This window comes from Lissotriton vulgaris, chromosome 12 (assembly GCF_964263255.1).
Source record: "Lissotriton vulgaris chromosome 12, aLisVul1.2, whole genome shotgun sequence".
NCBI lineage: Eukaryota > Metazoa > Chordata > Amphibia > Caudata > Salamandridae > Lissotriton > Lissotriton vulgaris.
In genome coordinates this window covers 457250468-457275681 of record NC_141700.1, presented here as the reverse complement: position 1 = coordinate 457275681, position 25214 = coordinate 457250468, and the positions used below count along the sequence as shown (strand labels likewise).

Below are 25214 nucleotides of genomic sequence, written 5' to 3'. Positions count from 1 at the left end.
AACATTACGTCAAACCCGGCACCTTCCAGGTATAAAATACCAACAGTTGCCTTAAGCAAACACACAGTGGTTTGGAGAAGAGCGGAAGTCTACTTGCCCGAGAGCCCAGCTGATGCGAGAGCCCACGGAAGCCGCCCCTCCCATTTGACGCACTGAGAGAGACGCTGTCTTTTTCTCCAGCCGAGAAAATCCAGCTCTGGTGTTTCCAGCCTACTCTTGCGGGTGGCTGGGATATCGAGTCCTGAGGAAAGAGATACCAGACCTCCCACATTCTATTACCAAGGTATGGAGCTGACTAAACCCTTAAGAGCATTCTTGATGCAGATCCTTGGCAAAAACTATTCTTAACCAGCTTAACTTAAACTGCTACTTACTTACTCCTTCCCAAGTATTAGGCTTAGGTCAGGTACACCGGGGTAGGCGTAGTTAGAAGCACCAGTTGAGTACATTAGTCAATGTTTTTATATATGTATATATTTAATCTATTTTAAGTACTATATGGCTAAGAAACCATATCAATGCTTTTACAGTATTATTTCATAATACTACTTTTACTGTACGCAATTTACTTTATAATGAGTATTGCAATTGTGGCAATTCATTTCTCTTGCATGAGAAGGAAGACTGCTCAATAAATAACATCACTTTTATTGAAAATGCCCGTCTCTCTACTTCTCTGCATTCTGGTGGAACTAAGCATGCACGATTGACTGAGTGAAATAGCTGCCTATTGTTTTCACACGACTCTAGAGATACACTCTTATTCTGAGGGAGCAAAGTTGTCATGTTTATGCGTTTGTCAGAAACTGAATCCCTTCTTGTCTGCGCCAGGGAAGTTAACCCCTCCCTATTCATTCAAGAAAGTGTCTAGTGACCTCTGAGCTAGTTGGCGCAAACCTGAATTAAGTTTAACATAGTCAGTAGAGACCTAGATTACCTCAGTCCTACGTCTACACTGCTGTTTATGTTATTCCAATGCGCAGAGCCTATTGGGAAAATAGGAACTACACTACATGGCGCCCAACGTTTGGTAAGGCGATAATCTAACACAAGACACTAGAGTAACTCAGTCGTGCTTTCCACACAGACCCCTTTCTCCCGTAAAAACTCCAATAGACGTCTGGAGTGGGTAAAAGGTTAATATCCGCCGGAACTTATTAGGATGAGAATCCTATCTATTCGTTTTTGGTTTAGTCAACGTTGAAGGATACAGTGTTCCAAAAATATTGTGCACCTAATCTTTGTTTCCTTGAAACTTGATCTGCAACAAAAAACTTTCAGTCAGTAAAATGACAGAAAGTGAAGAAGAAAGAGATAGAGAAGCCTTAGCAGCTCGACTCTTAGAGGAAGACACAAGTCTCCGAGATAACGACCCGAATGCTATACTCATTCCGGTCAATATAAGAAGAACTATAACTCTTAAACTTATAGAAAACGGACTGACACAGAGAGGTGGTACAGTCATATTCGTGGTAGAGGCACATGAATATCGGCAGACAGAGTTATTCTATACATGGATACATTTTCCAGCAGCACACGCTGTGACAAAAGACTTCCACTATTACAAAATAGAGGAACCTCCGGATGAATACACTCCTTTCGAGGACGTTGAAATCCCACTAAATTACCAAGAGCACCTGCTCTGGTTTAAAGGCGCCCTAAAACATCAAAATCACATCAGCAGGCTCGGTCCACTAGGTAGACTAGAAGCCATGGGGCCGGTTCTAGCCAGCTACGCAACAGACCCCGACATTGAAACAATGTCAAGCGAAGAACTCCTAGTTAACCTAAAAGAATTAACAAAGGCATATAGAGAATTAGTTCAAGTGGCAAGGGACGATATAAAACACCTCCAGAAATTGAAGGAGACAGATATAACAGACCAACCATTTGAGCTTGCTAAAATCATAGAAAAATCCTATGAAGAATTAGGAAGAGATAGTTTGGGTGGTAAACTGGTAAAACCCCAACTAATTGAAAATCCTGAAAAAATATAAATTAAAAATAATCTAAATACTCCAAAAAAGAGCTAGGATGGTAATAAACAATCCAGTCCCAAAGAAAAACGTTTCCAGTCCAGAGGAAGGTCTCCTCGACTGAGAGAAAGACCTCCTGCCCAAGAAGGCAAGTCTCCCCAAAGGGAGCCCTCTGAAAAAAGATATAACGTTAGAAATAGGGATATTTTGAAAAAACCTGATAGATATCAAGATGTTGATACACGTACCTCTCGCTCTTTTCAGACTTCCTCACAGAAATCGGAAAGAAGGGGACGGTCAGAACACAGAGAAGAGCACGTCAAGTCCAAAGACAAAGAACCTGCTCATCAAAGTAAGAAATCACGATTTCCCAGAAAGAAGGTAGCAAGTACTAAAATTAAACATGCTGAGAATTCTGAGGACACAACTGAAAAACGGAGAGTGGGCCCAGACAATGCTAGACAGCGCAGCCGAAGTGAGCATAGCTCACAAGATCCTGATGAATCTTCTAGAGAGAGTGGACACAAATGAATACATTCAGGTGAAAAATGCAGACACACAAGTTAGTGTGCCCCATAAACTGTATGAAATAACATCACGTATTGAGGGAGATAAAACTAGGAAAATAAAAGGTCTCTTTTGGGAAAAACTTTCTAAAGGCTATGACATCCTATTAGCTGAAAAAGACTGGCCACCTGAGTTTGTCAGGGAGTGCCCTCATGGCGAACAAATGATTATGCCTGCCTTCTCAAATCATATTCCGATTCATAAAAAATGCACATTGGCAAGAAAATGGGCAGTGGCCCAAGCTCCTGCTTTATACAAAAATCATGTAGGATGGGATGAGGACTCTCCTCACCACAAAATCCAGTTAAAAAAAATCAGCCCACTGCACAAAGGCAGTACCCTGTTAAACAAGAAGCTAAAAAACAAGTCAAGGAGATCTTAGATCAACTTGAATATCAAGGTGATTGAAACATGCACCTCACAAATGAACAATCCTTTGTTTCCTGTCTCCAAACCAGAGGATTCATATCGTCTAGTCTTGGACTACAGACACCTTAACTCCTGTTGTAAAACATTTGCAGTACAAAACTCACATAGTGCAGCACTAATGAATAACATTGTGTGCAAAAAATATAAAACAACATTAGACATCTCTAATGGATTCTTCTTTCAAAACATTGCACCTGAAAGCAGGTATTTGACCGCTTTCTCAATAATGGGGTCGCAAAAACAATTTTGCCGACTCCCACAGGGTTTCAAGAATAGCCCAGGATTATTCTCAGCCAGAGTAACAGAATTACTCCAAATATATGATGAAGAGGCATTATCATATGTCGATGACATCTATCTGACAGATGATGACCTGGAGACTCACTTAAAAAGAGTGAACACCATAATACTTGGTTTCGCATCAGAGGGTTACAAATTCAACTTTAAAAAGTCCAGAATTGCCCATCAAACAGTCCTATTTTAGGATATGAATTATCAAGTGAAGGCAAAAGCCTTGCAGACAATTTCTTAGAGAAATGTGCTGTACTCCAAGCACCAAAAACGCGGAAGAATTTACAATCAATACTAGGTTTCCTGAATTTCGGAAGAACATACATTCTAAATTATGCAGAGAGGGTTAAACCTCTCTATGAATTAATAAGACCTGATTTCAAACCAATCAATTGGACTCAAAAACACACAGAGATTTTGAGATCATTGCAAACAGACATGTTAACCAAAACAAAATTACAAACTCGCGACAACGTACGCAACCTTATAATCCGAGTTATCCCAGGAAAATACGGATTCACATACATGACCTCTAAAGAGGGAGAAACGGTACCTATAGCTTACAAATCACATTTGTACACTCAAACTGAAATGAAATTCAGTTCTACAGAAAAAATTCTGACAGTGGTTCAAACTGCTGTAGCAAAAGAAAGAGCCCTAGCCCAAGGCAAAAGAATAACTGTTTATACAGCAGAATCAGCCCTTGAGGCATTAACAAGTCCATCGAACCTGAAAACAGTGGCATTAGATCCAAATTGGATACAATGGGAAAATTCTCTTGCTACAGAAGACGTGAAATACTATTTTGAACCGAAACTGAAAAAACTAGATGATCTAGAATATGAAAAAGAATATCCTCTGCCAATCGAAATTCTGCCTCTCAAACAATATAAATGTGTGATCTACATGGACAGATTCGCACAAAACTATGATGTAGATAAAAAATCCTACAATGCAGCGTGTGCGATTGTTAAAGGTCGCAGGCGCTCTGGTAAATTCAAACCGATGATTACCAAAACTGAATCACTCAGAAACTGTTCGGCTCAGCGAGCTGAAATAAGATCTTTAAAGATGGCGCTTGAAAATGCTGATCAAGAATTCCCCACACTAATAGTGTGTGATTCGTATTTTTGCGTCAAGTCATATAACAGGGACATGCAGACATGGAGTGAAAACGGTTACAAAGATGACACAATAAAGCATAAATCGCTTTGGGAGCAAGTACTTCTTTTGCAGAAAGAACTACAAAAGACTCACGTGATACACACACTGAGTCATCAACGTGATTAAGTTCACGTTGCAGGGAATTCATTGGCAAACACATCCACAGTGGCAGCGGTTCAACCGGCTTCCGTAGCCACAAAAAAGCGTTCAGAAAAAAACATAGATGGAGAAACCATGCTGGCGGTAAAAGCGTCACTAAAATTACCTCTCAACTATCCACTCAGTAATACATACATAATTGATGCAAACTCTGTTCCGTTTGCTCGAATCCCTGGAGTGGGGGTTAGAGTAATTCCAAACACGAACCGGAGAATCTTCTTGCTACAAGAAGCACACATGGGATTGGGTCTGAGGCACCAAGAGATGTTGAAATCTCTGATGGAATTACAATCACAATACTGGTGGCCGGGAATGAGCGTTGATATCTACTATTTTGCAAAAAATTGCAAGGACTGCAACAGAGATCGCAGTTGTGAACCTGACCAGCCTGTAACCCAGACACCACTATTAGATAGCATCAGGCTATCTATAGCGCAGAAATCCAGTCAGAGAAATGCGTCCCAGTAATAATTAAGACTTAAATTCACTTAAAAATGTAGACCCCAGCGCTCGGCTGATGCCAGAACTGTTATAAAAGATTTGCGAGTCTTTATCGGCACTTACGCAATTGGCATGCTACATTCTCATCAGGGTCCTGCGTTTAGCTCTCGAGCTTAAAAAGAGGCCATAAACGGCATGGGTATCGCATTGCGGTACTCTTCTCCCTTCCATCCTGAGGGAAATGCGGTTGTGGAAAGAAAAAACCGGGACATAAAGCAATCTATAACAGCGAGGGTATTAGGTTCAGGTGTTGGGTGGGTCAAACCTTTAACAAGTGTCCAACGTAGTCTTAATAATCTGCCAAGAAATTCTCTAAAAGGTCTCACTCCATACGAACTATTGTTCGGAACTAGAATGCAAATTCAGGACCTTGATAGTCATACTTCAGTGGTAGAAGAAAAATCCTTTGAAATCAAAGACCGTTTGGCTGTTTTACAGGATTTAAATGAAACAAGAAAAAACCTGAGTAACATAAAGTTGAAACAACAGCCGACAGCCACTGAAGAAAAACCACCTGTCCCAGCAAGACCTGTCTGGATTCCAAAGATTGGGGATCTGGTCAGAGAGAAGATCGTGGTAAAGAAGGAATTTGGGCCTTCTTACAGAAAAGCAGTACCTGTCTTAGCCATCAACGGAACAAGATTGGTTGTACTACCGCCTCTTGCTGGTAAAAAGGAGAAAAGAGTTGTTTCCATCGACCTGGTAAAACCACAAACATGTGGCCAATAATAAGTAGTAGGCCCAGTGGACTCCCAAGAAATAACAGAATACCCAAATTTGCTACAATCCAAGAGGCTCATACTGAGAGACTAATCACATTTGAGAAACCTGCAGTGAATAATAAAGGACTATGCAATAATGCCATGGTACTTGTTCCTCTTGAAACCCAAATTTCAACAGTTCGTCAAGAAACACCAGTCTACAATGATGTAGCCTCTAAATAGGCTGATTAAATAAAGAAAAATACAAAAGCAAATGAAAATCCAAAAATAATTCCAACAATTGACGGAACTGCATCTGGCTACTTCATCAACTTCAACAACTTCTTTGAAGATCCAAGCGAGCATGAAGGAGCGCCTGCAACAAAAAGTTTGAAAGACAAAGTAATTGAACTTTTTCACCAACTAAAAGAAACATATCTGATTTCACCATGGATTGAATTTTGGATTGTGTTAGGTGTACTTACCCTCCTGCTTTGGCTCATCATGGTTCTATGTTTGGGAAAATTCATTGATGGAAAATATAGTACAATGGACAGAGCAAGTCAGAACATCAACTTGGTCCTAAAGCCTCACACATCCTCCAACGTCGAGAAAAGAGAACTGTCATCTGTGAACATCTCAGCCAATCCAATACCCGGAGGGGTAGCATGGGACAGAACTGATTATGACATTTTTTGGCCCGGTTGAGCTCTTGAAATATCCACACCTGTTCAAGGTTTCATTAAGTGACTTTGTGACACCCAGTACCTTCTCTGATGATTGGGACTTTGAAAACATTAATAATATGATGTCAGATTTAGTAAAGTCAGCAAAATTTACAGAACATGATTACTTACAGGGTTCATCGAACTATGAAGAGTTATACTGTTATAACCACTATGGTAATCACTATTTGCATAAAACTGCTCAGCCTATAAATTTTTTCTCTTATAACCAATGGGAACACTGTCCAACACCGCCAAAAGGCAGCTCAAAAACATTTTATGAGAAATTCCAGTACTTCTCAGGGTTTAACAACAGTGATCCAGAAACATTTTATTTTAAAATGTCATTTAGGCCAGCAATGAAAACAATGTTGACAGATACTAAATTGATTTATTCTGAAAAATTTTATAGCAAAATGTCTACATCTGGTTTCGAATTTTGGAAAAACACCATTGAAACAAAAACGATCTGGGGTACCAAAGATTGGCAAGTACAAGGTCTAGCAGCATTATTTAGGGCCTGCATGATCCCAGATCAAATGATATTTTTGAATGACACAATTCAACAAACTACTTGTCTTGGCCTAGCTAAGATAAAAGATTTAAATACACCGTCTATTCCGAAACCCATAACTGATAGTGATAGCACTACAGATCTGGAGATAGACGTAGCCCATATTCTACACCAAAACAGAACACATCCTGATTGGAAAAAGTGGTTGATCTGGCCAACAGACACAAACAACTGTCAAGATAGATTCCTGAACAAAACACAGGGGTTCAAAATGACTAGGCCAGACCCAAGATACTCCCAGAGACAACATCCAGGGATAGTTACAACATACAGTGTAGGGAAGCTATGCCTAGAGTGGCTAGAGAAATCCACACTGGCTGAAATTAAGCAACACTTGACTTTACTTAAAGACGGTGCTGACTTGCGTGATTTCATAATGGGACCACGCAAACAGAGTCAAAAACGTTTCATAGCGGCCGGTATATACGCTGCGTACAACGAAGCTTGGAAAGTAATGCAAATTTAAACAGCAGAGAAAATACGAGAAATTGATCGTATAAATTTGAAAAAATCACTTTCTGTAGTGGACAATGGGTTAACGACTCTGTCCTCCAGAATATATTCATTGGACAGCATTGTGTCATCTGCCTTTGATATAGTAGAGCAGGACTTACTAATGTTACAACATGGTCAGTCTCAAATTACGTTCTATTGTACAGCTTGGCTGGACATGGCAAAATCTACGTTCAGGCTATGTGCCATGGCGTCTAATCAACACAACGTCATTATTTTCTATCTTTAACCTTACTGATAAACAAATCAGTTTGGCACAAAAAGGAGCAGATTATACGATTCTGAGCATTGAAAAACTTGAGAGATTATCATTGACAATGTCAGAGAGACCTGTCTTTGAATGGATAATACTTGGAACAATCACAATTCCGATAACAACTTTCCAATTCAAATACTGTCAAGAGTATATACCAGCAGGCCAGTATGAAAGGTTGGGTAAAGAATACATCAGAAAAAACTTGAATTTACCTTATACACATAGATGTTACAGTGAAAGGGAAAAGGAGGTATTCCTTAGTGGTAACAATTGTAAAAAATCACTAAGCGGTACACTTCTCTGTCAAGGTATTAATTTGCATGGAGCCTGCAAAGGGTTTTCAAATAACCTTTCATGTCACCTGCATGGCACGCCTGCAAAACGGATAGAGCCATTTATTAGACCACTTTCTAACGGCAGTTACTTTTTAATAAGTGACCACAGCTGTAGTGGCATGCTGCCAGGAAAAGCCTATCTGACAACTGTAACTCCCAGGGCCGTTTGCTGTATGCAAGTATTGTATCCACACAGCAATCAAGATATGGGGGCTGCGTTATGGCCTTTGTTGAATATCTCTTCTATTCAAATTGATACTTTAAGCAGAATGAAGTCTATTCTTTTACAGACAACTGTGCCTTTAACGTCATCAAAAGAAATGTATGATCTCCAAGTGGCAAGGACATCGGCAGAGATACATACCCTTTTATCGAAAAATTGCCCCGTGCATTTCGTAGAAATACTAAGCCAAATCTTAAACATGTCTGATACCAGTGGCATCGCACATGTATTTAAGACAATTTTTTCGGGACTGTTAGCACCCTTTGAAACAGTTCTGGGCATCTTCCCGAATTTTGTCCATTCTGTCTTTGGCGGCCTACCCTTGATCTTGGGACTCGTGGCAGGAATATTATTTTTGCTCCTTCTGCACCGATATGGCAAGCCAATCCACAGACAAGACTCTAGCAACGATGGAAGAAACGATCCTAGCAATACGATACCGAGATCGTATCACTAAGGTCCTCAGATTGGCCCGGCTAAGAGAACTGAGTACAACCTGGTTTCTTTCATTCAGACCGGAGAAGAATGCGTGTTGGACGTCTGTCTTACACTACAATCAGCAGTACCAATGGATATCGATACTTTGCTAGGTCCTGTAACGACTCATGAATCGTATTGTCCCCAGCGGCTACCGATTCTGATGACGGCATTCGTAAAACTTCACCACTACGAATAGGTGGCGGTGAGGTACGAGAGGAAAGCAGCACCAAACAGGTACAGCCTTCTGTGAGCATTGCTGATCCAAACATCAATGATAGCAATCACGCAGAGAACTGCACAGTTGCAGTATTTTCTAACTTGATCGAACTTTCACCTGATGTGGTAGACCAATTTTTTGCGGGTCTGTCTGAAATAATGTTCTCTCCAGTCAACGAGAATAACTCTTAATAAAAACAATGAGCACACAGCGTTCCCTGAACTCTGAATTCGGCCTTCAGTTTTGAAAAACAAAACTACAGAAAATATTTGGAACTATTTTTTTTTCCCCTGAAAGCGAAATTATTTTTGTTCATTATCCAAAATATTTACCCTTTTTTTGACACATAATACTCTGCTTAAAGTAGAACTATCTTAGAGAACAGAGCTTTTATTTTAGGATACTAGAGACAATATTTTACCTCAGCCTCTAGCACATATAAAGCAATTTGTATAAATATGTGATGGAATGGTCTCGACCTTCTTTTCTGTATTCAGAGCCATTTCATGTGTAATGTTCGCAAATCATTCAGCTGGGAAACCAGCCAGTGTACCTCTAGGTGGAGCATAGCATATTTACAACAATGAAGACCCAATGATAATGCTGCTACAGTACACTGAGGCGGAGAACCAAGGTATACCGCCCTACGCATGTGTACGTATATGAGGGTTTTTATGAAGGCAACAAAAACATAAAGACCTTGGTTACACAGGACGAGTGATCCATTCCCCCCTCCTTGAATTTTGTATCAATGGTTCATATACATGACATTTGCAGCTGTAAGTCAGGATGCGTGCCTGTACACTGCATTGTCCTAAATCATCACGGGTACAGATTGATATAGTTTACATACTATCCAGCCAACATGAAGCATTTCAATGTGCATGTCGAAGTGTGTGCATGATCAGCTCATGTATGGATTTGACTGTACATGGCCATTGCTACTCAAGGGCCATCACATGGCTGACACATGTGTGTCATTCCAGTTCACATTTGACTCTGCTTTCTTGTGAGGGAATGTGCCTGTGCTGACAAGATAGTGGCTGACAGTGCTGTCCTTTAGTTTGTTGGTGCACAGTTCCCAGCAGGGCCTTGTGCTCCCCACAACAGAGCCCAGTGTCAGACATTGTGTCACTCCATTTCCACTCCCAGTGAGGTGAGCATGGGTCATTGTGAGCTTGCTGGGCCATGTAGGTAGGTGGGATGTGTCAGTGACTGCCCCTCCCAACAAGCTCTTGGCTACACCCCCTTCCCAGCATGCCCTCATTTCTCTACTTTTGACTCTGCTTCCCTGTGAGGGAGTGTGCCTGTGCTGACAAGATGGCTGACAGTGCAGTCCTTGTGTTTGTTTGGCTACAAGTCCAAAAGGAGCCCCTGTGCTTCACACAGCAGAACCCAGTGTGGTGGATCTTTGGGTGATATGTCATTCGAATGTGAGGCAATGCATTATCCCCGTGAATTGTGTGGAGTTTGTGTTCAGGGGTGTGTGTGACAAAACATGCTGGTAAGTATGGTCAGAGCTGACAGTCCTCCTTCCCACCCAGCCAGACAACCCACCATGAAACGTGCTTCCGTTGCAGGGTGTGCAAGTTGGCTTTCAGGATGTCAGGCAGTGGTGTCCTGCTTCTGATTTGATCACAACCCCGACCAGGGCCTTGTGCTCCCCACAGCAGAACCCAGAGTCAGCCATCGAGTCAGTTATTTTCCACTCCCTGAGGGTCTTGATGGTCCAATTGGGAGGGGGAGCATTATCTGTGACTACAGACCCCATCATGCTTTTGGATACACTCACTTCACCAGCATACCCACTATTCCTTCCAGTCAGTCAGCTTCACTGTGAGGTAGTGTTTGTGGTGGCAAAATGTCTGACACTGTTCATTTAGATCTCTGCCACTGCCTTGCTCTATATGTTGGTAGGTTTGTACATATCATGACGCAATTACTGATCACTATGAGGTGACAGGTATTGTGTTTGTCTGACTAGCATACACATCTTGGGATGATTATCTTTTGTTTACTGTGGCGTTGCTATCGGTGGATGGTTTCACTGTCCCCTTGACGGTGATGTGTGTGTATTGCGACACAATATTGAGTATATTGGTTGTGTATTCACCAGACTCTGGTATGTCCGCTAGGCCATGGACGCTTTCTGGTGGTATGATGTCCCGCACCTTCTCCTCCCAGGACCTAAAGTATACTGGTTTGGCAGGAGGGCCACCGCCAGTGTGCTGACTCAAGGCGTGTTCCTTCTCAAGGAGCTTCTTGACCATCCTGTGCACATCATACCACCTGTTCTGGATGTTGTCCTTTGTGTGCAACATTGATGCTTGTGCGTTCACCTTGTCCACAGAACCATTCAACTTCCAAGAGAGAGGAGACCCATTGCACAAATTCTTGGTGGAAGGGAAGTCTGGAGGAGGAGTTTGCTGCCGGAGGTGTTTGGCTCCTGGAGTTTGGTGCTACGGAGGTTCGAGCTTGAGCTTGAGCGGGATTTTTCACTTTAGGCAAGCCCCGCTCGCTTGCGCCTGCCTGCCTGCTCACCCCCTTCCGTAGGGAATTCACAGGAGCTCGCAGGAGTTTTGGAGTTTGGATTCTGTTGGAGGAGAAGTTTGTGCTACGGAGCCTGGCGGTGGCGGTGGGGGTCAGAGCTTGAGCGGGACTTGCTATTACAGGTAAATCCCGATCACCCGATCACCCCAGTCCGCTTGCCCCCGTCTGTCCATCTGTTCGCTCTTTTCTCCTTCCCACGACCGTGTCTGCCCCCGCTGTGTAGAGTCGCACTGTAGAGCCGTTCTGTGTGGCGCCATCGCGGCTCAGGTACTGTCCTAGCTGCACCCCCACAGGCACAAAGGCTCATAGGAGGAGGAGGTGTGAAGTGTGGTGCCGAGAAGGCCGTAAATGAAACCTGACAGGGCGGTAGCGGTCAGCGCTGGTTACAGCACCTAGCCCAGAGAAGAGCCCCCTCCCCCTGCAGGAAGGTGCATATATGCTCACCCGCCCATTCATCGGCTGATTGAGAACAGCATTGGAGGCGACAGCAGCAGCCACTGCAGGCCCAGGAGTTATTGTAATAAGTCACATAATCCTATTTGTTTAAATCGTAGGAGCTGCTAAGTAGTCCAGAAGTGTTGTAACTTATTACTTGGAGATATAAACTGCTGCTTTAAAAACCACAAATGGTTAATTTAATTTTAGTGTAGTAGCAATATTCCTGCACCCAGTTTTGTGCAAAATGCATTAAATAAATTGTGTGAAACCTATTACCCGGAGCAGTCGAAGCTTGTGCTGGGTTTTTGTGTTCTCCATCGACTGTGAGGTATTGAGGGGTGACGATGAAAGATGACTGTTTTGCGCCTAGCCGTTAAACACCCCTGGCTTCCTCAGCTCTCCTGGATTCCAACTCTCACTGAGGAGGCTGATTTGTGCCTGGGAACTAAGTTGCAGTTAAGGATCGGTGGATAGAGAGCATAGAGCACACCCGGTGATCGACGTCCTTGCGACCAGATTCCGGAGTGTGGCAGAACTGTCCTGGGTCAAGTGAATAAGTGACCAATGGTGTAACAGGGCAGAAACTGAGAGCACCGACTAGAGTGACCAGAGTCCGGAGGGTGGCAGAAGTGGCCTGGGACAAGTAAATAAGTGTCCAATGGTGCAACAGGGCAGGATCTGAGAGCACCAGAGTACCAGGGAGATATCCGAGCTTACGGCCATAAGGAAGGTGACCGCGACCGTCACGAGGCTGGGCTAGTACAGTTGTTGGTTCTGCACGGTTTTGCTCTGATCATTAAGGAGGGGTGTCCCAGTGTGGACAGAGGTTAGATTGCTTGCCTGCCTGGTGTTTTACTTAACCTAACCTGTAGACAATGAGATCAGGCAGACAGCGAGGGGCGCGGCCTAAGCCTCAATCGAAGCAATGTCAAAAGACTGAGGAAAGCATTGATGTTTGTGTGTCTACAAAGGAGTGTACGAATGGTTCAGCTAAAATGGCAGTTACTCCTATAAATTCCGGACGAGTCTATAAAAACTAAGATCATGTTAATCAACTGTCTATCAAGAGTTTTTTTAAGAATCATCAAAAAATGTATCAAAAACAACCAAGAAATAAAAACAATGATGCTGATAATGATTGTTTATTACCTTCATCACCCTCATCATCAACAAGTTTAAAAAGAGTTTGCCCATGTGCAATATCACAGTTTAAGTTGTCTTCAGAAACAGAGGAGTTAAAAGATGGAGGTAATTCTCAAGTCAAGATAAAAAACTTAGGCTTAGAAAAGTATGAAGTGTCGCCAACCCCCAAATCCTTGCTAACATCGTCTGGTCAGTTACAGACAAAAGCCCAAATTCATTTGCAAGACTCTGCTATACAATCTGTTGTGGTATCTACGGCCGATGGATCTATAGCAACTAGACGGGAGGAGCTTTTTAAATCGCTAGTTTGTAGTCAAAGAGAGATTGGATCAGTGATCAACATCTCCTCAGGCCTGGACCATAACGTAAGCGATGAGGTCTTTATGTTAGGCTATGTCACTGATGAGACAGAAAGTAAGAGGGGGCTTCAAATATCGATACCAGTGGTAGCTGAATTAGCATCTAGCCCAAATGGCCTAACTGATAAAGTTGGTAACGCAAGGCATTTGAATTTTGATCAGTCAAGTATAATTTTGGAGAACAGCTTTACCAATAATAAATCATTACTGGTTCCAAGTACCGTTAGTGCTGAGAATGTTCCCATTTCAAATGAGCAAAGTAAATCCACACAATTAGTTTTAAACAATCCCTTTAAGTCAGCGGATTTATCTTTATTAACAAAATTTGATGGGAATTTCCAAGCTAGATCTGGCGACATAGAAAATAACCCTTCTAGCCCTGACCGTGGAATATGGGAGTGTTTACTCCACACTATGGATACAATCACAAATGCCCTTAATTTTCACTCAGATAAATTAAATATCCAGGTTGCTTATTTCAAACGCACTAGCTTCTCACGTAGTAGGGATAGATGCAAAACTTCTCCAATTGACCAAATTGATAACTAAAGTTCAAATGAATAATGAGAACCAATTAACAACTTGTACCTTTTCACAACTGATCGTCAAAATTTCATACCTACCGTCAATCGTTAGTTCTTTGGTACATGAAGTAAAACTGATGGCGGGTAAAAAAGCCCAAGGTAAATTAATTATCAACGAAGATAAAATTAATTTTGTTGTGGCAAAAAAATAATTCAAATTATCCAGCTCAATCAGTATTGACCATCATAGTCAGTGATTTCACAAGAACGTGTGAATAGAGGAAATAGTAAAATTACCGATACGAATGAACAATTTGCAAATGATGCCATCTCTTTGAACATTTCTGAGCTACCTCAAGATAGGCTTAAAAGCACTTAATCTTAGGATCATTTGGTAGTTGATGAAGCAAAAATGATCTGTCCTGAAGCAACGCAAGCAATAAGTGTTAATACAAACTTTGAGATCTTGTCTAAAAGGGCAAGAAAAAGGTTACGTTTTAATGTTTATATAAATTTAAAAAATAGGGTTAAATCCACACAACTTGAGTGTTTATGGGAAATAGTAAAAGTGTTATATTATGATCATTTAGATTAGATGATAATCATCTCTGGTGATTATAACACGCATCTTTTTACTTGTATAAAGTTGAATATACATTCAAAAATGTTATCCAAATGGATTGATTCCCAGTTTATAAAATCTAATTTTAAGATCTTGCAAGACAATGTTAATACATCGACATTTAATAAATTGTGTAGTCTCTCTATTATTGACTACTCAATAATCTCTGAGAAACTTTTTAATTTTCTACAAAGTTATCATGTATTACCAAGGATTGAGAGCGGTCATAATTCACAAGTGATCTCTTTTGCTTTCTCGTTTGATTATTTACCGGAAACGAGAATAACCAAATCTGCCTTTACTGTATTTAACCTTAAAAGGTTAATATGGAATGAGAGAATTGAAAAGGATGTATTGGAAGATCTTTCCTATTTAATTGTAAAAGTTCAAGACGCTATTGCTGAAGTCAAATCTATGGTTGCACTCTGGCCTTGTTTGTGTACTGCTCTTTTGGCTAATTTCCCTAATTCTAAACCATCAAAAGGTGTAACATTGACCTCAAATAACCCAGGGTGGTTTTCTATTATTATACCTTAAAAGAAGCCTTACTAGAGCAATAAGAGCATTGTATAGAAAAACTAAAGAAAGATCTAATTTCGTTGTATCCCAACAAATTAAACAATTGAAAAAGGCATACAAGAACGAAATATGGAAGGCTAAACAAGTGCACTAAGAAGGAATTTGGTCTAAATTATATTTTTCATGAAAAAGTAAAGATTCTAGGTTATTTTGGGGTATTATCAATAATGTTGAACTTGGTAGTCACAGAGGCAACAGTGCCAATATTGAAGAGCTAAGCTGGGTACATTTTTTTAATAACATTAAATCTGTTTCTCAGGGCCCACAGTTTAATTTTAGTCAAATTAACTCTTACAATCATGGCCAGCAAGAAAACATAAAAAATGGTGGTTCAGACTTAAGTGTATATGATCTATTAAGTTCCTTTGACATAGAGCCATGGTCGGTAGAGAAGGTTAAAAAAGTAATAAAGAATATTAGATCAAATGGAGCCCTCGGTCAGAATGGAATCCCGAAAATAGCTTTTAAAGCAAACTTAAAACATTGGCCAGAGGTATTAACCCTTTTATTTAATGATATGCTTAAAATAGGTTTTATTCCTGAATCATGGCAGGGGAGTATTATCCAACCAATATACAAAAGTGGTCCCCAAGACAATCCCTCATATTATCGTTTAATTGCTTTAACAGAACTTGAAGCAAAAATATTTGCTAGTTCTCTTTTGGAAGAACTGGAAGCATGGGCCCCGAGAAAGGATCTGATTCCAAATTTATAAACCGGTTTTAGAAAGGGAGAATCGACTAACATGAACTTGATTTTATTGACATTATTGGGCAAATATTGGAAACAAAAGTTGTACATTTGTTTCATTGATTTAAAAGCTGCCTTTGATTATGTACCACGAAATGTATTATGGACGAAGTTAATTATTTGGGGTATATCTAACACCCTATTAAAGATGATCAAATTATAATACACTAATACATGGGTATATATCAAAGTTGGTGATGGAAGACACACAACTCGTTGCCTTGAGACTAATATTGGTTTGAAACAAGGTTGTGTTTTGGCACCTTGCCTTTTTAATCTTTTTATGTCTGATCTCCGCGCTCATTTTAAACAAGTTAATGCCCATTCTCCTGCTATTTTGGGCAAAGCGATTAAAAATGTACAATATGCCGACAACACTATTTTATTAAGCCAATCTGTCATAGGATTAAAAAGATTACTAGATTCTTTTAACAAATATGTCTCTCAAAATGGTCTAAAAATAAATACAAAAAAGACAAAACTAATGACTGTGGAAAAATCGAAATTAGGATTAAAAGAATCTACATTTTTAAAGTCTTCATTGTCATTGTCTCGTGCTGAAGAGGGTTCTCTTGCAAATCAGTGTTGGCATGAGATGATGAGAAGTGAATATGCGAGTAGTTGGCAAACATTTTTAAACGAGTGTCTACGTAATTTTGATTGTCCAAAACTAGAAGACGAAGTTAGGAGTAAAGTGGTTTATAAAAAATCAATCAACCAATCAGCTATCTTATTATCACCTATAATAGATAAAGATGAACGTAGGAAAAAAAACACCTATGGTCAATTGCTAACTCCTTTGGTAAATTGGCTCCCCAACCTTACTTGTTGTTTTATTTAAAATCCTCAATTAAGAATAAATGTATGTTATTACGGTTCGGGAGATACCCAACGAAAGATGGGATACCAAAATGGGAAAACAAGTGGCCTTCTAACCAATGTAGGTTATGTTTTTTTTGTGAGGAAACATTAGTACATATAGTAACTTTATGCCCCAAAATGTTAGAAGAGTGGAAAAGCATATTAAAGCCTATTTTTAATGAATTAGGAGTAAGATCTTGTAGAAATGCCATCATCTTATGCTTAAGTGGAGCCACTACCCGTCTTATTTCTCGATTTGTTAAGTTTATTTTTTTAGCTGAAAAGAGACTTTGCAATATAGACAACCAAAATGTAGTTATTTATGTTACGAAAATCATTTAAAAAGCTGCAATAATTTTCTTGGGGTATGCATTGTCTTTAAAACATAGTCGTTAGAGTTTGATAGCCCAAGCGTGGTTTCTATATCGCTATTGAATATTTTTAGGGATAATGTGGGCATCCTAAAGTTTGGCTAAAGTCTATTACAACAAATGCACTTTACTGTTAATGCTGTTACTAATGTAATTTTACTAAGGTTGGTTGATCTTCGTGTATCTTTTTGTATTCTAAAAGTTTATTTGGTATATTGACAAACTTTATCTGCTAGCACATAGCACCTAAGTTATTGCTGCTAAAAGTTTATTAGCTTAATTGGACTTTATTGACAAATTTGTCTTAAATGTTACTCTTCAGGGCTTTTTTTTATTTTCGCATGTCTTTTTCTTTTAAAGTTTTTTTTAGAGCATTATACTGTATACTGTGATTTATAGCTGCTGGCACAATGCACTTTATTTTTGCATATTGATAATTTACAGTCAAATAAACTATGTTAGTGTTGAGTTGTAGATTTTTCCTTGGATATAGGCGTACACTGTAACCGCATATTTTTAATATTGTTCTGTATATGTATTTTGCTGATTGTAATGATTTTAAGTAATCAACAAATAAATATTGACTACTACTACTAATACCTTGTCCACAATCCTCGCCCACATCTTTGTTTTCTAGGACATGGGGGTCCTTTGGACCAATATACCAGACAAAGTGGCTCCACTCGGGGGATGTCATCTACCAGGACTTCTAACTCACTATCTGTGAACTTTGGATTCTTCTTAGGGGGAATGGTGATGTGTGTGTGAGGGTGTAAGTGAGGGTGGGTGGGTGTCAGTTTTGCGAGGTGTATGTGATAGTGCTTTTGTAGAGGTGCTAATGGTGTGAAGGTTGTGTGATGGCTGAGTTGTGAGTGTGTCTGTGGTTGCTGTCTGAAGGTGTTCTGTGCTAGCTGGTCTGTTCTGTTGTGTTTGCAAAGGATCATGGTAGTGATTTTTTGACCTTTATATTGGTGGAATTGTGGGTGTGTCTTTGTTACAAGTTTTATTTTTAGTATTTATTGACTTTGTCATTGCTTATTTGGTCCTTTTTTTGTGTTTTTTACTTTTATGTTTTTTGGGCATGTAGGAGACGTTCTTCTGACCGAGTCGGACGCTGATGTTGGCTCGTGCGGGCTTCTCAGATTCTTTCACGCTGACTTTCTTCTGTGTTGCATTCGCGTTGGTCGCGATTGCTTCAGGTCCCTGTTTTCTGTGCGTGTCGGTCATGCGGCTTGGGCTCCGTGCAAGTCGGTCTGGTTTCACACGCATTGCATCGTACTGTGCGGGTCGGATGTCGTGGGTATGTGTCGATCAGGTTCATTCCTGGTTTGTGTCGGTCGGTGCTACTCACATCCTGTTTCCGGGCGAATCACTGGTTTCACTACATATTTTATTGATGTGCCCTTTTTTGCTGAACAAAGATAAATAAAGAACATTTCTCTACTTATTCTATTCGGACTCTCATTTTGGTGCGCCCCCTTGAGTATCTAAAAAAATCTTTAGAGGTATCCCATTCTTCCAGCTCATTGTCACTTGCCTTTTCGTTACAACCAACTCCAAGATGATATATTTCCGAGTGGCTTTGTTATCTTTAGGGTAGGCAAAGGCATCAAAAATGAACACTTCTTCCAAACAATCTATGGTTCTTTTTGTAGCCCTGTAATCATGCATGTGATACGTTGCCATAAGGTTGATTGAGCACAGCCCCATGTCATATGATAAAAGTTAACATCTAAAGTCTTACACCAGAGTATGAAAACTCTTCAAATACTTTATTAATTTTGAGTTGGGAGTGCACTGGAGTCCCCTGCAATGTTTAAAAATGTAGTATAGGGGAGCCCTGGTTTTCAGATTTTATTAGCAATGCAAGGAGAAGTGTGGCTCACTGGTTAGAAGTGGCAGACCCTGAAGCAGAAGTCGGCCCGGGACCAGGGTTTAATTCCCGACGCGGCAGGGTCTTGGGTCAATGTCCGCGGACTCGATAATTCTTGCCTAGGTGCCTACGCTAACCATGGGTCCCACTCTGCAACTCTGGGCAATAGCTTGCTTAATCTCCACAACGGCCCCAGCAGCGCCGGGGATGCCTGGCTTCACCCTGGGGATGCTCTTTCACAGGGAAAGCCAGGACGGGTTCCCCAGCGGTATACAGCACCAGGACACCACGTAACGAGGTAACAGTGCGCTTTACAAGTATACATACATTACATACATTACACTACAGGAAGCATCCTGATCTCTCCCTTTCATTGTGCATATTGGTCCTATCAGCTCTATGGTCAAAACACCTCAGTTTCTAAAATAATTTTGCTAATTGTTCTTTTTCTTCCATAAAGTGGCTTGTCATGAGGGATAGGTTTCTCGATCTTTCTACACATCTCATAATGTTTCCTCCTGTCTGGTAAAGTCTCTGTCAGTAGTGTGCCTTACCCTAAACATGCCCTGTATAAAATATCTCTGTATACCGTCTTGAGTGTTTCCCATTCTATAAGTATCGATGAGGCTGTGTCCTTGTTGTCAGTAAGAAAGTGTGGCATGGCCTTTCAAGAGTGTTGGTGGGGCACCTGGTCTTCTCGCATGTCTGTCTTTAGTCTCCAAGAGGGCATGGCCACCCTCAATCAATTCAATCGCAGAATCAGCAAACACCATATTATGCTCAGACAGAGTTCTACAGATGTGTTCCATATTTACAACCTGTGAATGTTCTGTAGCTGTTTAGATAAATATGTATAATCTAATGTAAATTGTAAACAACAGAGTCAAAAATATATTTCTCTTCCTTGTTGAGAGGTCCAAGGGTCAATCAGGGACTAATGGGACTGCCACACAATAACCGTCACTGCTGTTTTCATTACCATTGAAGAAGACAGGAGTGGGTGGGAACACTTCACCTGTAGGTCAGAAATGCAATTAAAGTCACCTCCTAGTATGCAAGGGTATTATCTCATCCCAGCCAACAGAGGTTAGGAGCGAGTAAAAAAGGTCCCTCGATTTTGGCGCATATATATTAATTAGGGCAATGTCTCTACCATCAAGCTATCCTCAAATCAGAACATGTCTACCATCTTTAATATATGTGTGTTCATGGGTAAACATTGAACTCCAGGTCTAACTCCTAGCATAAGCTAAATGGTGTGTGTAATTGAGCTGTTCCCTTCAATGTTTCTGCAGAGCCTTCTCCTCTCCAAGTGGAATATGGCTTCCTTGGAGAGAGACTATATCAATTCCCCACATCTTAAGATAAGAGTAGACCTTTTATCTCTTAATCGAAATATTTGGGTCAGTGGCATTCCACACAGGGAGCCTATATGTCCCCTGGTTCGCTTACAGCATGGTGAATGAATGTGTCACATTGGGGCTGTCTGCCCCAGTGTGTGCTCAGTCACAGCTCTGAACTATACATGCTCCACTCTGCCTACTTGACTACCTTCAGTTCCAGGGGTCTCTCCTATGAGACATTCAATATCAGCACAGCTCCTCACTCTCCCTGAGTCCCTTGGTATCACTAGTTCGATTCATGTAGTCAAGTTTATGAACATGGGTGAAGAACATAGAAACCTTCTCAGGGGTCTCACTGATACACCTTGGTCCTTTTAAACCAACATGGAAGAAATTGGCACAGAATCTGAAATGATATGATATGATATAAAGAATTTTGTAGCGCGCTCTATTACTAAAATAGTATCCTGGCGCGAAAGGTGAGCAAATCCGGAGGGCACAAAGAAAGTAGCATAATTAGAGTGAGATGCTAAACAGATGAGTTTTCAGCCCCTTCTTGAAGGCTGTGATGGGCGGAGCAGTCCTGAGATGGAAAGGGAAAGCATTCCAGGCCCTAGAGGCCCGGACCGAAATGGACTGGCCACCTAATCGGGAGTGCTTAAATCTTGGTACCGTCATTTGACACTGGTTGGCCGAACGGAGACACCGATTAGGAATATAAAGGGCAAACCTTTTTCTCAGGTAGACAGGGCCGGTCTGATGGACCGCTCGAAAGGCCAAATACAAAATACATATTTATTAACCTCAGATGAGGGAGACTACGTCACACAGAACCCTTAGCAACTGTATGAGGCAGTTTAAGGAGTACAGAAAACTGGGGCCTTATATATGCTTAGAGTTGCATAGTCAGGATAAGACCAAGGGGAGGTCCTGGCACATGTAAGCATGCAAAATGCCTAATATGGGCACGCATGATCTGCTTGCTCAACAAAGTGGAGGTGAGTTACTTCTCCATACAGCAGCAAAAATAGCCTGACAGTTGTATAAGAGGAGCAGGTGGATTCTACTAGCTAGGCCCTTCTGAGCATGTGCAAGGCTCTGAAGAGGGAAACATGTCGAGCACATGGCTAACTAAAATGGCTGCCAAATACAAAAATGGCTTTCAGCTCATGCTACCAAATCCCTGCAATCTTTAACAAGGGGGCCCGTGCTGCTCTCAGTTAGATAGATGACTCGTCCTTTTAGCCACAACACCTCATTGGAGACCATAACTCAGGCCCACACACTTCCAATTGTTTGTCCATGGCCCCTGTTCTTCAGATCATGTGGCCGTGGAAACCCATCGCTCCTCTCTTGCTGTCGCTCCACAGAGCATTAAATTGCAGCTCTAGCCCAGCCCCAGCTCTGCTTTCTCCCTGGCTGTTGCACCAAGCCCAGTGGTTAATAAGTGCCAGGGCTTTCCTCAGGAGGCAGCTTGCACCAGTCCATTTCTTCTGTCAGCTCCGCCCACAACAGAACCAACTACTAACCATGAATGTGGGAAAAAGAGGCGGTATAATGACCAGAGATGCTGACTTCAGAGTTGGGGGACCAGGTTTGAGTCTCAGCGTTGGCTCAACATCCTGTGATTCTAGGAAAATCACGTAATCTCCCCGTAAATTAATGAGTCCTCAACTGGTGCTCATGAAAAGTGCTGGTGTTGGTGATTAAGTGCTGGTGCTGTCTAATTATAAAGAACAACAAGGGCACCCATTCGAGTCAGCATAGGACCTCGGGGAACATATTTCTAGAGCAACAGTGGTCCCATGCATAAGGAATATACGAGCACAGATAAATATAGACACAATGGAAACTATATTCAGTAATGACTTGTCCAGCCGGACATGGGTCCAATTTTTACTTAGAAAGGGGTTCACACAAAGATACCTTCAACATTTCTACGAAGTGGGGCACAAGCCTGTACCCAAACATATACAGATTGGCATGGTGAAGAAAGTAGTCAAGAGATAGAACAGAGTTTTAAGGCAGAAGCTGTAGATTTCTGTAGATTACACAATAACAGAAATTCAATTGAACACCATTACAAGCCTAACATAGAAGTTACACATTCATAGTATATGGTGTTTAAGAAGTCGACGGTGTTTCGATCCCATTAAAGAGTCAGAGGGACCACTGTTGCTCTAGAAATAAGTGCTGGTGCTGGGCACCAGAAACAGCCTGCTCAACTTAAGCACTGACCCAACCTCTATCAATCATCAACTCTCCTGACCACAAGCGGGCTTTGTCCAAGCTCGGTATACCTTGCTTCACCTGCGAAGCTATTTTCCAGTCAGGGTAGGTCTCTCGGTCCTCTGTGAGCACCCCACCAAGCCTTCTGAGTTCTTACAATTCTGCTGCTGCTGCCGTCTTGTCATCAGCCTCTGCCCCACTCCAGCCGACAATCTTCTTACCAACACTGCAGCTACAAGGGGCCCTCATCTCTTATGGCGCCCACTCCGCATATTTTCACCTTTTTAAAGGGTGGGTGGGTGTATCCTTCGTTAATTTAAGGACAGGATGTCTGTGGATCAAGGCCACCGGTGGAGCTCTGAGAAAAAGCATGCCATTCCACTGCGACTCAGGCCAAGCTCTATCCCCCCCCCCCCCCAAAACAAAATCTTGTACAAGTATATAAAAGTGATATTTTGGTTGCTGATCTTTTGGCAATGATGTTTTTGTCTCATTGATATTCTTTTATATACAACTGAATTAAAGATTATGATTAGCCTGTAGGAATGATTGAAACCCTGCCTTTGTTATGCTTAATATATGTGCATGTGTTAAGATAAGAGAAAGTCTGTGATTCAAATGCTCTTTATATACAATGATGGAATAAAGTTACAGAAGAAGACAGTTAAGTGTTACATATTTTCCTTCAGTTTTCTAGATATCTTTTACGCCTTGTGATAGCCAGAAAAGGACATTTTGTGATTAAATGATAAAAAGGAATTAGCCATCTGTTACTGATGTAATGATTGACTTGTGCCAAAAGGTATTTTAATCTCCACGTTTTTATGGAAAACTCGTGTTATTTTTTTGACATTGTGTTAAACGACTATGAGAAATCTCTAAATGACATTTTATAAAGAAAGGGATATTGTACTATCATGGTAAACATAAATCAAAAATGTTCAAGGTGTTTCGACATTTTGGTAAAAAAATGATTAATGTTGACATACATGCAAAAAGTAAAGAGTACTTACATCTGCCCATCCAAGTAACTTGTCATAAATGTGACTATCACGTCTAAAACATTCAGTAGTCAGTAATTCTTCTACAAACTCCTTTGAGGAAATCTGGAGAGTCTAACAGAAAATAAAAAAATACAGATCACGACTGTTGAACAAAGCACATGCAACAGCTTTAGTATCAACTTGTACCAAGAAATAATAAAAGTAACTTATTTAATTGATTGTATTCTTTTTTTGTTGTTTCATATGACAAGCACCAGCTGTACATGGGTACAGGTTTGTAAATGCACAAAGGCAAGAGATACCATATTTTTTCCAAGATTCCCTGTTTCCACTCTGGACCTCTAATTTTGAGGTCTTCTGTGGCTGCAGCCTCTGAACCAGTTTAGCAACATTTCCTCTAAGTAACAGATGTGGCTCCAATTCTTGAATGTATGACATTACAACGCATGCCATTACAACGCATGCCATTACAACGCATACCTTAACCCCGTATAATTTACTATTCCAACTCCAGGGTCTGCAACAGTAGAGAAGGTGTGGGTGTTAACTCCTACACCCTCTGCCTCCTGTAACAAGCCTTTCGCGTTGTAACGACATGCATTGTAATGACATGCGCTGTAATGCTTACATTATAAAGGCTGTTTCCCAATTCTCAAATGTCATTTTGAAGTATCTAAACTAGAAATCTAATAGTACTACTCCACATACTACAAAATGGCAATTCACAAACATATAGCCAGAGATTTCCACCAATCCTTTGTTATCTGTAAGGAGATTTCTTCACATGTAATTATAGGATTTAGTAATAATAAAAATCTTTCTTCATTCACAAGTAATCATGACCATACACAGATACATTAAAAGCAAAAAGACAAAAAATGCAAGCAATAAAATACATCATCAATACAGTTAAAATTCCATCTAAGTAATGTACAGAAACAGAAAATCTAATCAACCATCAACACATCTAGGGTTGTGGATCTAAGTGCTGCTCTTAAAAAATTAATGACTGCAAAAAGCATATATTCATTAGGTAGAAGCTGCAGATACATTAAGGAAACCTGAGCATGTCTGAAACACATTGCTTTTAGAAGAGGCTTAAGATACAATTTCCTGGGGTGTGTTAAATATTTACATCGGAGAACAAAATGTAGGGTATGCCCACATAAGGTATCCAGGCCAAATTTGCATCCTTTTCTTCCAATATCATGGGGATTCTGAAGGTACCCAGGGTTTGTGGATTCCCCTGGAGGGCACCCAGAAACTAGTCAAAATACAGCTAAATTTGTTTATTTGGGTGGAGGGAATAGGAAAAAAGTGCTGCAAATGAAAGCATCTGTTTTTTCCCTGCAAATGGTATCAACAAAGGGTTTGTGGAGCTGAAATCACAATTTACCCAGCTTTCAGGGACTGACAGACTATTGACAGAAAACCAACATTTTTTACACAGTTTGGGC

At 40.8% G+C, this 25214-nt stretch overlaps 1 protein-coding gene across 1 annotated transcript in view; it reads right to left on the bottom strand.

Moving 5' to 3' along the window:
- Positions 1-23367: 23367 nt before the first annotated feature.
- KCTD19 (potassium channel tetramerization domain containing 19) overlaps positions 23368-25214 on the bottom strand; it is a 2885268-nt gene continuing 2883421 nt past the window's right edge. The window contains exons 14-15 of the mRNA XM_086945566.1: positions 23767-23868; positions 23368-23376 (exon numbers count right to left, since the gene is read on the bottom strand). Of these exons, the coding sequence (XP_086801692.1) occupies positions 23368-23376; positions 23767-23868 (111 nt within the window). The remainder of the gene's footprint in view (positions 23377-23766; positions 23869-25214) is intronic.